The sequence below is a fragment of the Electrophorus electricus genome, chromosome 10 (assembly GCF_041902795.1).
Source record: "Electrophorus electricus isolate QZ-2024a chromosome 10, ASM4190279v1, whole genome shotgun sequence".
In the NCBI taxonomy this organism is placed as follows: Eukaryota; Metazoa; Chordata; class Actinopteri; order Gymnotiformes; family Gymnotidae; genus Electrophorus; species Electrophorus electricus.
This window is the reverse complement of record NC_137506.1, coordinates 20113714-20127917: the sequence shown is the minus strand read 5'-3', so window position 1 is coordinate 20127917 and position 14204 is coordinate 20113714. Positions and strand designations below refer to the sequence as shown.

At 41.9% G+C, this 14204-nt stretch overlaps 1 protein-coding gene across 7 annotated transcripts in view; it reads left to right on the top strand.

Annotated features, from left to right (window-relative positions):
• esrrb (estrogen-related receptor beta) overlaps nt 1–14204 on the top strand; it is a 58679-nt gene that overhangs the window by 28112 nt on the left and 16363 nt on the right. For all 7 annotated transcript variants that reach the window (XM_081721718.1, XM_035532871.2, XM_081721719.1 and 4 more), the window contains 2 exons: nt 10316–10426; nt 11644–11805. In XM_081721718.1, the coding sequence (XP_081577844.1) occupies nt 10316–10426; nt 11644–11805 (273 nt within the window). The remainder of the gene's footprint in view (nt 1–10315; nt 10427–11643; nt 11806–14204) is intronic.

The window sequence follows — 14204 nt, the reverse complement described above, 5'->3', positions numbered from 1 at the left end:
GCCAGAGTGGAGTTCAAGAGGTTGTTGGCACGGCTGGCTGCCCACCCTCCATGTCCCAGTCACAGAGCAGTAAATAATGTGCCTGTTGGGCAGAGGGACAGAAATATGCTGAATAGGTCGATCCCTGCATCTGACTAATAGAAGTGTAACAGTATTCCGACTGGAAAGGCTTCGGTGCGGTCCCTGAGCACACACTCCAGCCGCTCTCAGCTCTCCCCAGCATATTGATCTGCTAAATGTTTTCCGAACATCTCAGCTCGCTTCCTGTGGATGCTTTTTTAAAGTCATGCCAGCTGGGAATTCAGTGACAATTAAACATGCTGGCCATGGATTTTTTTCTCTTGGATGGGCTTCTCTCCGCCTCTGCTCGGGCTCTCTGGAGGGCCTGTGACTGCTGGCTTTTCCTTCGACATTCCCAGACACATGTATTTTTTTGAGACGCAGTAATCACAATGTTTCTTTTGAACATATTCGCAGACGGGAACATCAGTGGAACGCTCATGGGACAGTCGGTGTTGGTTCAGTAGTGTGTTTTCTGTACAACGGTATTCATATCCTGGCCTTTTCAAAAGTGTGATGCAAGAGGAACATTACAGTATGCACTTTACAAAACAGTAACATGGGACATAGGCAGTGCTACATAGCATGCACACATTTGGAACAGGTAAATAGAATATTTGTAGTGGCCTATAGTACACCCAATCCATCCATTTAGTGTCTCTAAAAGGCTGTTCCTCAAAGCTGCAGAAAGCAATCTATATGGAGCTAAGTGAGGTAACGGAATCTCTCAACTGCATGTTGAGATAGAAGGAGGGAGAGCTCGAGAGAGGGAGAATGAGGGAGTAATCGCATTACTAGCTGATGAAAAATTAATGGAAATATATTATCTAGAGGAATAAGAGACTAGAAAATAGGGAAAGATGGTCATAAATGAATCACCAGTGTCAGAGCAAAAATGAAGCTTAGCTTAACCAGGAGAGCAGGAGCCAGACGACTACCATGCTGTGGTCAAGGACTGCCCATCACGGAAGGCAGAGAGTAGAGGTATGACAAAGGGAAGACATGCTTGGCATTATAGGAAAAATCCCACTGCAAAAAATCCCACTGCATCTAAAAGCATTTCAATCATATTTGGAGTGTAAAACATACATTCAGGATGTAATATTCTTCTCTTGTATGCTAAGATATCTTTTAAGATTCTTCTAAAATATATATGTCATTGGCGTTTATATACTCCTTTTTTTGTATATAATAATATGTGTATAAATATGAAATAAGAAGTGGACAAGGATATGATCTCTTAGTTCATCTTCTATCCTCTTTGAAACCTGTGGTTTAGACTATATTTTTCACATGCGGATTGTTTCTCCATAAGATTAGTCTGTAAATGCAGCCCAAACAGTGCTCAGAATAGTTTATTGCTCACTAGACATCGATGTCTAAATGTGTCAGACGTTACCACATGAGCTAATAGAAGCTTTTTAAGTGTGTGATTTATACAGCATAGGGTGCTGTGCCAGAGATCCACTGCTGTATAGACACACAGCACACCTAATTCTCCTCTAGTCCACCCATATTTACAAAAGGTCATATCTCTTGTCCTTACTTCATTATGGGTGCACATGCCTGCGTCTTGCTTCAACATGTCCTCACTTATGTAGTGTGCTCAGCTGGCCCTTTTTAATTATGAACCAGTAACACGTAGCACTTAGCACTTAGCACACAAGGCTCTTAAGGTTTGTCACTGTCAGCCCAGCTCACATGTACCCAGTCTCTCACCTTCACCTACCATTTCCAAACACTATCAAAATAAGTCGATACATTTTGCAAATGAATATGAAGACGTGAAAGGCATCTTGTTCTGTGTTTGGTATCTCTCCTCAATGCAAGGTCGGGCGTCTGTCTCCCAGCCTACGCTACGTGAGCGCGAAATCAATCAGGCTTTTCAAGGAGACAAGAACAAAACATGGAGAGCCATGTCCATCTCTTCCGAGCTCAGACTAGATCTAGGCAACTGTGTCTGGGAAGAAGACTACCTCCAGTCACACTCAAGCTGAGGTGAAGCTGTTGGAATAGGTTAGAAGTGGAAAGGTCATGCAGTGAATGGAAACCATCTACCCTAATTATAACTTTGCAACATAGGGGAAGGAGAGGCATAGACCAACTTCTTTTTATTCCAGTTAACTATACGGTAAATACATCTCCAAGATGCAATGGACTATGTCACAGGCTGTGGCAAATTAATATTGCAGCAGGATTTCAGTTTCTTTTATGTTCCCTACTCTACCTTATTTGAGAGTCTTTTAGAGTTTGAGTTACAAAAAACCATATAGACCCCATTTGTCAGAAATATTTTTTAAATGAAACAGTCATTTTCTTAGTAGGTGACGTAACCGGCTTTGGCTCGGCTCTGGTGCATGCTCAGAGATGCCAGACAGTGTAATGTGGCGGCTGTTCTCAAATGAGAGATATGCAGCAGAAGCTGGCCTGAAACTCATGTGAAATTGCTTCATTTCCCCTGTCTGTATAAAAGAGGAAGTGATCAATAGAGAGACTCAAATGTCAGGGACTACAGTTTTTTTCCCCCCTCTGATCAATTGAAGAGGATCAGAGCTGAGAGCATAGGGACAGATACTATTGAGAGAATACTCTGATGTAATCCAATGGCTACTGCCCTTTAACTCACTCGCAGACTCTTTCTTATCTACACAGACAGTGGCACATTCAAAGTGTGATATGTTATAACAAACAGACTAAGACACAGATGTGTATGCAGGTAGAATTAGCTAGTTAAGGTTAGAACCAACACATGAGAATATCTTGAACATTCAGAGAAGTCATACACTGGATAACAGAAATTTGTTAATGCACATAAAGAAAGGACAATGAACAATGGGATGGCTGAAGTTTATGTGAGTTGACTGGACACAGATGTGGGTGATAATGAGCTGAGTAATGTTAGTGATCAGAAGGTCATAGGTCACCTGATTACTTGATTAATTCTCCTGGGAATCCTGCAGGACCCCATTTACTAGGAACTCAATTTGTGACAAGGCAGACAGAGGTTCAGATCATGGGTGAATGGCCAGTGGTTAGTATTTGAGGAGCTCACTGTCATGGTGATTAGCCTGGTCCTTTAAGCTGTGGAGATTAACTCTTTTCCCAGATTTGTTCACTACTACTGAACTTGTTATCCTGTGTTTCATTGGAAAAAGGGGAGGCTGATTTCCCAACACATGCTGTAAGGGAGCAACCCTATTATAGGAATGGTGTAGTGAGTTCCTGCCTGTTGGACTGGGAATGGTGACCAGACTACACTGACTCCCAGCCAACCAGTAATGCCTTCCAAACCTGCGATGTGGATTAAAGCCTTCTGTTTGATACAATGTCTTCTGGAATGCTAAGCATTCAGAAGACATATTTAAACAAGGCCTCTGTGGTTTTTAGAGAAAGCTGGTAGTCGGATGGGTTAACATGGTTTAGAAAATCTATCCACAACAACCAGAATGGTGGTATGGTTATCCAATAGGGGCAAATCACTGGAGAAAGTCAATGGAGAGATATGACCAGGGTTTTTGTGGTATTGGGAGTGGTTCCAGTGTACTGTCTGCTGGTGATGTGAGGGCTTTTGTTTAGGCACTAAGGGAATAGAACTGGACATGACATCATTGGACACAGAGAACCACCAGTATTGCCAGAACCAGTGTCCAGGTTCTGGTCATCTATCCTTTGTGTTTACCTCATATCTAAGGAAAGAGATGGGGCTTTGATTGAACCAGCATATTCTGGCCTTCATGTCAAAATTATTCAGCAGTACCTGCTGTCTACTCGGTCTGCTATTGTGTCTAAATGTATAGAGATGTCACCTAGATGTTAAATGGATATATTACAGAACACATTTTTAATGAATTGGAAAATAGATTGGACATCAGTAGAGAAGGGTGTCTTCCATTCCCTGTTGGATATAGATTAGGATAAGTACAGTCGTGAGTTTGGTGAAGGTCTGATCACAGACAGCAATGGCAATCAGGCCACAGTAGTCAGTGCAGGGGTGCTTGCTCACCCACATGTACCTTCTCCAGAGAATAGGGCCTGCTAAGCCTTTGCGGTCAATCTACCTGGAAATGCTCTACCGTGGCTTTGGTTTCCAGCACTGAAAAAGGTTCATTCCTGACCTAAGGAAGAGCGGTCTGTGAATAGGTGATGTCACATGAACCATGAGGGGGTTGTCCAGCTGGCCTTGGCTTGGTCTACTTTCTGTAGGTTCTTGTAATTGTCAGACAGCAAAGAAACACCTGTGGGTTTTTGGAATTCTATTAAAGTGGATCCTACTTGTAGCAGGCAGCAGATCAGCATACACCAAAATATTTACCTTTGTACTGAGGAAATTGTGGGTGGTGTTGAGATCATGGCAAGGTGAAGTAAATTAACAGGATTGTTTCTTCTTGGGTGACTTGAAATATGATCTTCTTCCAATAAGAGGAAGAAGTTGGCACTCGAGAAGTAACTGCAGTGTCTGTGCTATGGTATGGCCTAGGAAATTTCTTGCTGCACCTGAGTTAATAAGGGCTGTGAAAGAAAAAGATCACTGTCTGTGGAATATTGGAACTGTTGGTATTTGACTAGATATGAGCAACTATTCAGCCAAACAAGAGAGGGGCAGTTCACAAGGGCAAATCTGACAGAAGGCAGTGTTCCCTCTTGCTGCAATATAGACATGGTTCGTCTGTTGTATCTGCTGTTGTCTATGATCTGAACTTAAATCCATCCACTTTAGTTCATTCCACACATATCTTCTGTAACAGCTCACCTTCCTCACTTTTACCAGCAGGGTGGTCAAAACCTGACCTAATCTAAGCAGGGAACCCATCTTCTTTCTCTCACACGGTGAGACACCACCCCCGTTTACTAAAGACATAATCATCACTTGCTTGGAAGCATCATAAGTGGAACTGCATGTTGAGTGAAGTAGAGGGCATTGTAACCGAATGCCAGTGCACCACTCTGAACTCTGATCATACCTACTCTGGAAAGCCAGTGGTGGTATGTTAGTGGAATGAAAACTGGGGGTGCAGATCTAGCAGCATGGACAAAGGTTTTAATGGTGGATTAACTGTAGAAAGAGAACCGAATTGATGAGCTGTCTCAGAATAATCTGTTCATAAAAATCCATCCATGTAACTGTTCCATCTATGTTCAGCCACAGTCAAGCTCTCATCTATATTCTCAGCGGGGTGTGTGTCACATGTTTGTGAATTTATCACAACAGTCAACAGTTCTCATCAAGTCATATAAATAACTAGTGTTCAAATTGAGATTATAAAAAAATGAATCTTGTCATTGTGGCCATGGGAAATGTGTTTGTGAATAGCAGACCCAGTGTGAACTTCAAATTTCCACCTCTTCTGTTTCATTATGTGCATGTCATTATGTAAGCAGAACCACACTGCTGAATCGTAGTTCACAATAGCTTTTCAGTGGTACTATAAACCCTCAGCAACTCCTTCTTCCTGTGCTTGAAGGGTCATGGCTGCATGTGTGAACTGTCTCTCTGGCAGCCAGTTCCTCCGAAGCCAGCCTGTTTCTCAGCCTAACAGGTGAGAGGATTACAACAGGCGAGAACACGTGTTTTCCACTAGTGAGGGTTGGGGTTGGGGGCAGATAGGGGCCTGCCCACTGCTTTATGTGGCCTTACACGCTGTATATCATCTGTACTTGGAGACAGACATATAAAAGACTGCCCGACCACAACATACACGCATACCCACACACACAGATACATGCACATAGGAACATGCTCTCGAGTAGAGAATGGTCTAGTAAAAAATAATATATTGTATTATATTCTCATGGTAAACAAACTGTGATATATACATGTGGTAAGTCATCCCTGATGGATCTGCTCTTAGCCCACAGGGCTCCTGTCAAAAGCCTACACCTGCAGTTTGTTGAAACCCCCACTCTGGAGCTACTGACCCCCCAGCCTGTGGGACCTTCATGGATTAGTGGGGCTGTGTGCATCGCTCTCCTCTCCTGTCCTTCTGCTGCGGCGTCGTTTGCCACTCGTGGAGATGAATGCCACGAGAGCCTTACAGGTCTGAGGAGTTGCCAGCCAGAGGCCCTGTGAATTAGTGCTGGAACTGGAGGCAGTGGGGGTTGGGGGTTTGAGGCGGCAACCATGAAAGGCAGGGTTTGCCATGGCCCTGTGACATGGCCCTGTGCTTTTCCCAGCTAAAAACAAGTCTGCTTAAGCTCCCCTTGGCACTGCCAACCATCCCAGCCATGCTGACACTTTCCCCTCTCCCAAGGGACAGGCACCCAGAACAGGTGAGAGACCAAAAATAAGGGTCTCCAGAAACCCTCCCTGGCCTTCCCAGGCCAGCCCACACAAAGTGAGTGGGGACAGGCCCTTTTGTAGGGGCCGTACTTGAAGGGGGATTATTATTGTTTTTGGAGAGAAAGAGGAGCTCGGGGTCAGCTGGCCCTTGCATGGCCCCAAGCCCAGGGCTAATCCCCACACAAATGCCAACTACGTTGGCCCAGAACCCTCCCTCTCTCCACCGGCACCCTGCTCGCTTTGAAGCGTTGACACCCGAGAGCCAACCACTATCTGTTCCACACTACCACCAGCAGCAAACAGAGCCATAAAACACACACACACTCTCTCTCCTTCTCTCTCTCTCTCTCTCTCTCTCTCTCTATCTATCTATCTATCTATCTATCTATCTATCTATCTATCTATCTATCTATCTATCTATCTGTCTCTTTCTGTCTCTCTCTCTCACACACACACATACACACACACACACACACACACACACACACACACACGCACTCACTCATACATGCATGCATATGTTCATTGATTATGCAGATAGCTGACTGTTTTCTCATTCCTTCAGAAGCACACAGAGTGTACCATATTCAGTTCCAAATCTGGATTTTTGTGTGTCATCAGGACCCTGGCTTCCTCTGCATCTACCATGCTGCATTTAGGTTGGGGTTACTACCAGGAACTGGATAAAGTCAAATAATGGCATGGCAGGAGTAACGTTTGGCACCAGAAGTGTTCAGCTCCTGGCTTCATCTACCTCTCTTGCTTTTGAATAATGACTCTCTGCTGTTGGTCTTAATTATACCATTTAATTCTCTTTCTGCAATTGTATCCTTCAGAAGCATATTGGGGAATATTCTGGAATATTCCTGCCTTACTGAAACTGAATTTCAAACTTCTGTGATTGAGAGTTCATGAGGAATGGTCTGCTAACTTACAGCAAGCAAGTTTTAATCTAAGACATATATGTGTGTATCTGCAGATTTTGTTGCACATTCTTTTAAAAGAAAACAGCATTTTGATAGTATCCTGTTGCTTTTACCTTCCATCACATTACTTCTAAGAGGTATTAGTGACATCATGATTGTCCTGTGATAAGTCACTACTTTCCATTAGGTCCATTAGGGATCTCTCTCTCTCTCTCTCTCTCTCTCTCTCTCTCTCTCTCTCTCTCTCTCTCTCTCTCTCTCTCTTTCTCTCTCTCTCTCTCTCTTTCCTTCCATCACCCTGACCCTCTCAGAGTGTAAGGGAGACTGGCTAGTGCCAAGTTTTAATTCCTGTCAGCATCTGTTAATTATGGCAGGCACTGTTCTAATTAAAACAGACTCCAGTGTACCTCAGAATCTTTGCACTGGTTTTGCCATGGCTGACACTAGCATGATACAGTGAGAGGAGCATGAAATGTTTCAGGATGCTGGTCTCACAGTAGACCCCATACTCGGCAAGACCTTCAGGAAACAAATCAGTAGACTGTGATAATATCACAATGAATCCACACCAAAATTTTCCATTCCACAAGATTTTCATGTGTGACACTTTGATGCCCTCACACATTACATTGCATAAGTTAAATGTTTACTTTAGAAATGTATGAGGATAATGTTCTGATTGTTACATAATGTAGGACAAATGCAATCCGTCAGATATCAGATTTTGGTGTTAGGGATCAAATAATAATGTACTGCCTTTTTAAAATACAATTCTAAATTAACCTTTTTGATAATTTTTCTCTCTTTTCCACAATGCTTGTCTCTATGATTATCAGTTGTGAAATTAAAGTTGCAGTTAGGAGAAATTAGATTTTTACTGCAATTTAGCAACCATCAAATGATCTCCCAATGTTTGCTAGGAAAAGAGGGACCACAGGGACCAGTGAGTAATTAGGTTAGTGGGTTGTCAGTGTCAGAAAATTGAAAGACAATCCTAATCAGATTTCTGTTTCTAGGGAATCAAATAATTTATATAAGTAGCAAAAATCTCTTCATTCCTCTGGTAAAATGTTAATGCAAGTTGTTTAAGCTGTTCTTTGTTGTGTGTATGACTAGTCTGAATGAAATTGGCCCTCTAAGGAAAACTAAATGACTGAAGTTTAGACTTTTTTGGAAAAAAATGTTTATAGTATTTAAGAGAATAAATAATCTGTAGAACAACTTTTATCTTATGTAAATTTCCTCTATATGCCTTTTCTGAAGTCCCTAGAGGTTAACAGTAAATCATTCACTTTCTATAATCTTTCAGGCTCTGCTGTAATAATGTCAGGCAGTCTCACATTTTTTTCTCTCTTCCTGTTCCATCGCTCCCCACTCTGCCTCCTATGGTTTCATTCCCTGGGACGTCCATGTTCATCGTGTTGAATTTTTATAAAGGGGGGATGATATTAGCATAATTTTCAGTAGTATCACTCTGGCCTCATTTGCCATGGTAACCACATAGTTGCCGTGTGGTTCTAAAGTGCTGAAATCATTTAGCGAGTGCTCTGCCGTTGGACAGCTGAGGATATCAACTCGTTGGACATGCTTTAGGGCAGGAAGCTGTAGCTGGTGGACCTCATGTTTCAGCCTCTACCTGTCCAGGTGGACATTACAGTGTTTGCATTCTCAGGTGATGCATTCAGAGTGTACAACTTAATGCATTTAGATTTCAGAACTTTTAGCTTCATATTACACTGTTAAAAAATGAACTGAACATTGTCTATAACAAACAAAATCAAATAAAGACTCTATGAACAATATTAGTTTTATATTTGCATTGTGTGAATTGCAAACATGTAAAAAACAGTCTTATCAAATAATTGGCTAATAAATAACAGATGTGATGAGTAGCCTGGCATTTATTGCACTAGCTCAGAAGTGAATGCTGAAAGCTTAGCAGGAGAAGTATACAGATAAGCTTCTACACTTGTCCTGCTGGAGTTGGTTAAATAAAACCAGGCTGATTTATTGTGTGTGTGTGTGTGTGTGTGTGTGTGTGTGTGTGTGTGTGTTTGCCTGTATGTTTGTCTGTGTGTACATGCACGGACATGTGTGCATGCTCTTATCCAGTCTGTTGCAGCGCAGCATGGTAATGCGTGTGGCGGGGTGTGTGTGTGTGTGTGTGTGTGTGTGTGTGTGTGCGCTGTTTTTGCCGCGTGTATATGAAATGAGCGTCTCAGCTCTCTGGTTAGCATGCTCAGCAGCTCTGCTGAAAAGCTAAATAATTAGAGGGCCAGTCTGTGAGATCGTTGACCCCAGTTTAAATATTCATGTGTTTGTTGTGCAGAGGGCTGAGCTCCAGGCTCTGTAGTGTGACAGTGGGGCAGGGGCAGCAGACAGCTCGCACATACGGAGCACTGCCACTCCTGTGACACACTCCATCACAACAAGCTTCCTCTGCTGGACAATGTCTGCCTTTCTCTCTCTCTCTCTCTCTCTCTCTCTCTCTCTCTCTCTCTCTCTCTCTCTCTTTCTCTTTCTCTTTCTCTCTCTGGTCAGTGGTCAGTGCATGTTTGTGTGTATGTCTGCTTGCTCTATCTTTCTTCGGTTTTAAATATCCTTTGAGAAGATGAAATTATTTATTTACACTCTGATACTGTTACCTTAGAGGATTTTAAGAGTGTTAGTATGTGTGTGTGTGTGTGTGTGTGTGTGTGAGTGTGTTTGTGTGAGTGTATGTGTGTGCGTGTCTGCAGTCAGAGAGAAAGAGACAGAGATACTAATGGCTTGGTAATTTGGCAATGCTTTGATGAAAAAGTACTACATTTTTGGAAAGTTGCACAAAATCACATAAACTGAAAATGTGATTGAAATTCAAATTTCATTGAAATTATTTTTGACATTTTAATTTAATATGTTATTGCTTAGTTGATGTCAGATTAATTACATTGCAAAATACATTGCTGAAGTTTAGTTGACCATTTGCAGCCCTGAAGTGTGTGTGTGTGTGTGTGTGTGTGTGTGTGTGTGTGTGTGTGTGTGTGTAACCAACTGTTCTGTGTTATTCCAGGTGTCCGTCTGGATCGTGTGCGAGGGGGCAGGCAAAAGTATAAGAGGAGGATTGACACAGACAACAGTACATACCTGGGCCTCACACTTCCACCTCCAGCAAAGAAACCATGTATGCTCTCTCATCCACCCCACTCTCTCTCTCTCTCTCTCTCTCTCTCTCTCTCTCTCTCTCTCTGTCTCTCTCTCTCTCCCCCTCTCTCTCTCTCTCTCTCTCTCTCTCTCTCTCTCACTCTCTCTCTCTCTGTCTCTCTCTCTGTCTCTCTCTCTCCCCCTCTCTGTCTCTCTCTCTCTCTCTCTCTGTCTCTCTCTCTCTCCCCCTCCACATTCTCTCTCACACACATACACACACATTTACAACTGATTGAAGAATATGAATCTAACACAAACACACACACACATTTACCAACTGATTGAAGAATATGAATGTAACACACACACACACACACAAATATACATACACGCAATCAGTACTCATGTGCATAGATTTATATGTCACACATATATATTCACTTTCACAGTGCTCTAGTACAATTAAACAATTAAACAAAGTAACAAAAACACAATGATGTGCACACGTTTATTACCGGCCACATGCAAGCAGAGTGCAAAGGTTGGAGCAGGTGAAGTTGTTCTGATTGACTGTCTCTGTTCCCATGAGGGCAGCTGAATATGGACCAAACACAGTTCCAGTCACAAGCCTTTTTGTGAATCCGTGTGCAGTGATCAGTTAACTAAGCATCTCCTAACACAATTACACAGCACTGTGTCACTGTTTCTCCATTTAATTCAGAAAGGAAATAGTGACAGCAGTTATTTGAATTCTATGTGTGGGCTATAATTCTGTGAACTGCACTTATAGCTAAAAGGCCTTAGCATTTGTACATTTTAAAATCCATATCAAATTCTTATTTGGAATCCACATCAGATGCTTTCATTTATTATTTATTTTGCAATAATGCATACAATAAAAATCTGAATTTTGTACAGAATAATTCTGAAGTCATCACAGTAATATTACATAATTAAATGTTGGTGTTTCAGCAGTGAAATTTCCATTTTATTAACATGCCACTAATAATCACAGTCCTGCTTTTGGCATAATTACAGAATAACACACATGATGGCAGTATAGTTCATAAAACTCCCCGCTACATGTTCTGTGTTTAAATGACATACAGGTTTGGGATGGCTTACTTTGTAACACACAAGGTGATTAGAAATTTGAAAGATTTTTGTTTATTCCTGACTGTATATGTTCTTTTTACTCTTTAGAGGATAAGGTTCAGCGTCTCATCTTGACCTTTTGTCCTGTCTCTTCTTCTTCAGTGACGAAGATTGTGTCCCATCTGCTGGTAGCAGAGCCAGAGAAGATATATGCCATGCCGGACCCCACCATGCCTGAGAGTGACATCAAGGCACTGACCACGCTGTGTGACCTGGCTGACCGCGAGCTGGTGGTCATCATCGGCTGGGCGAAACACATCCCAGGTCAGTCCACAGCATCTGGGCTGTCACTTAAATGTAGTGCAAGATTCAAAACTGAGCTTTTGGTACTCATGTTAGTTAGTAGCATACAGTGCTTGTGCTGTCCTTCTGTGAATAGTGCTTACTGTAAACATGTCTGAGGATTTGTACATTTTAAAGCCTCAAAACAGCGTTACCATTTTGTTTTGTTTTTTTCTTTTTAGTTCCTAGTGCCTGGTCATACTATGCACTATTTTTCAATATCATGTTATTTAGAAACAAGTCTTGTTTTTTTGTAAACTTCTATCAAAGCGAAATGAGTTTTGACTACCTCTAAAACATCTAGTGACTTGTCCTTGTCACCAAGGGGCTGTGGACATAAAAACATTAACCAACAATATCACCTTTCACAATCTATGCAAAATTAAACAATGTCCCACATACATTCCTGCCCAAATACTCTGGTTTACACATAAATACAATGCATTACTGGAGGAAGGAGTATTATGAATTCCATTTCATGTTGATTTTATAATAGCTCACAGGCAAAACTAAACCAAGTATCATGATATTTATATTGTTGGAGAACTGAGGAAATAAGGCTTGTTATTTTAACTTACTCTAAGACTACCTTCTTCTTGTCCATGTGTATAGCCTTAATAATACTATAAGTAAAAAAACTTGCATAAGCTTAGAATTTCTATTGTGCTTGTAATAAGAAACTGCACACTTTAAAAATAAATACACACACTAGTACTACATATACACATAGTATTATATACACACATTTTAATACTATACACACATTAGTACTGTAAGCGTACCTTTTAGTACTATACACACACTAATACTATACACACATTTTAGAAGTATACACACATCCTTTAGTGCTATACATGCGCTTTAGTTCTCTCTCTCTCTCTCTCTCTCTCTCTCTCTCTTTATATATATATATATATATATATATATATATATATACACACACACACACACACACACACACACACACACACACACACACACACAAATGTACATAATGGCATACGCTAAGCAGGTGTTTTGCTTTCTGACCAAAAAGAAAAACAAATACATTGAGACTCAGTTAAGATTTTGGGCAAGAGGCAAGGGTAATCTGAAGATGGGTGAAGTGTTATCTAGTAAGGAGATTAAGGGGATATTGACCCTAGTACTTACCCACACAAACACACACACACACACACACACACACACACACACAATGTGCATGCAGTGCTGTGTCAGCACAGAGAGAGTTAAGCAAGTAGCTTAGCCAAGGCTGGATCACTAATAACCCAGTAGCACAGTTCCCTTGAGCCACCGCATCCTGCTGCACCCTGCTAAGACACATCTTACACTTATAATGAATTATTTGGGGGACAGAAAACACCAGTCTTTTGCACTGGTAGTGTTGACCTAGCCCTTTCAAGCACATTTGCTACTGAAGTATTTGTGTGTCCATTACATGTGTCTTTTTTTTTTTAACAGTCCAGTGTCCAGACAGGATTGATAAACTGCTGAAAGCACAGCAGCAAAACACTGTAGTTGACAACTCCCAGTGGTTACAGTGAATTCGTGTGCACATGCTGTGTGTTAAGTGGCAGTCATCATTAGGATTTGGGAGTAAACGGCAGATTTATCCTAATCGGATCTCAACGTAACACGGGACTCCAAGCTCTTAGTGACCTCATAATGATCCACTAACCCTAACCCAAACATCCTTAGCGTGAGCCCCAGCCTTTGACATTTAATCATGGGAAAAGTGCTTGGGTCTGCACAGCCAGGCTGCTAAGGCAGAGTTGTGTGTTGAGAAGGTCAGCCTCATGCTGGCTAGAAGCACTGAGAGCCTTAAGGCTCTGCATGGAACTGGCAATTGGAAACCCTGCAAATGACACTCTGGCAACCTTTAACTTTTTTAAACAATTCCATGTTTCAACTAGGAGGTGTTTAAGAGACAGAAGAGCCATTTTAGGTTCATGCTGGTCTCCTCCTCAGCTCCTGTAATTGAGCTGTGCACTGAGCATGGGAGCGGAGGTGCAGTGGCAGTGCAGTGGAGGTGCAATGGAGGTGAAGTGGAGATGAAGTGGAGGTGGTCAGGCTGGTCTGTTAGTGCTGTATCTGCAGCTGTGTGCCAGAGCCCAGAGTACAGTGGGGCGGTCATGAATGTCCTCTCCACAGCAAGGCCACTGATTGCATTCTGATAGATTTTCAGCCCTGTGGCAATGGAATTAAAAAAGATTAACAGTTCATTATGAAGTGGGGAACATTGATTAGGACTTTGACAGATGGCCAATGACCAAAGTCCAAAGGTAACAATTTATATGTCAAGAAAATTGGCACTTAACTTCCCCAATTGATTTTTCATTGCCCCGTTTGCAAGGATAACATTTGAGCAAGCGGGTTATGAA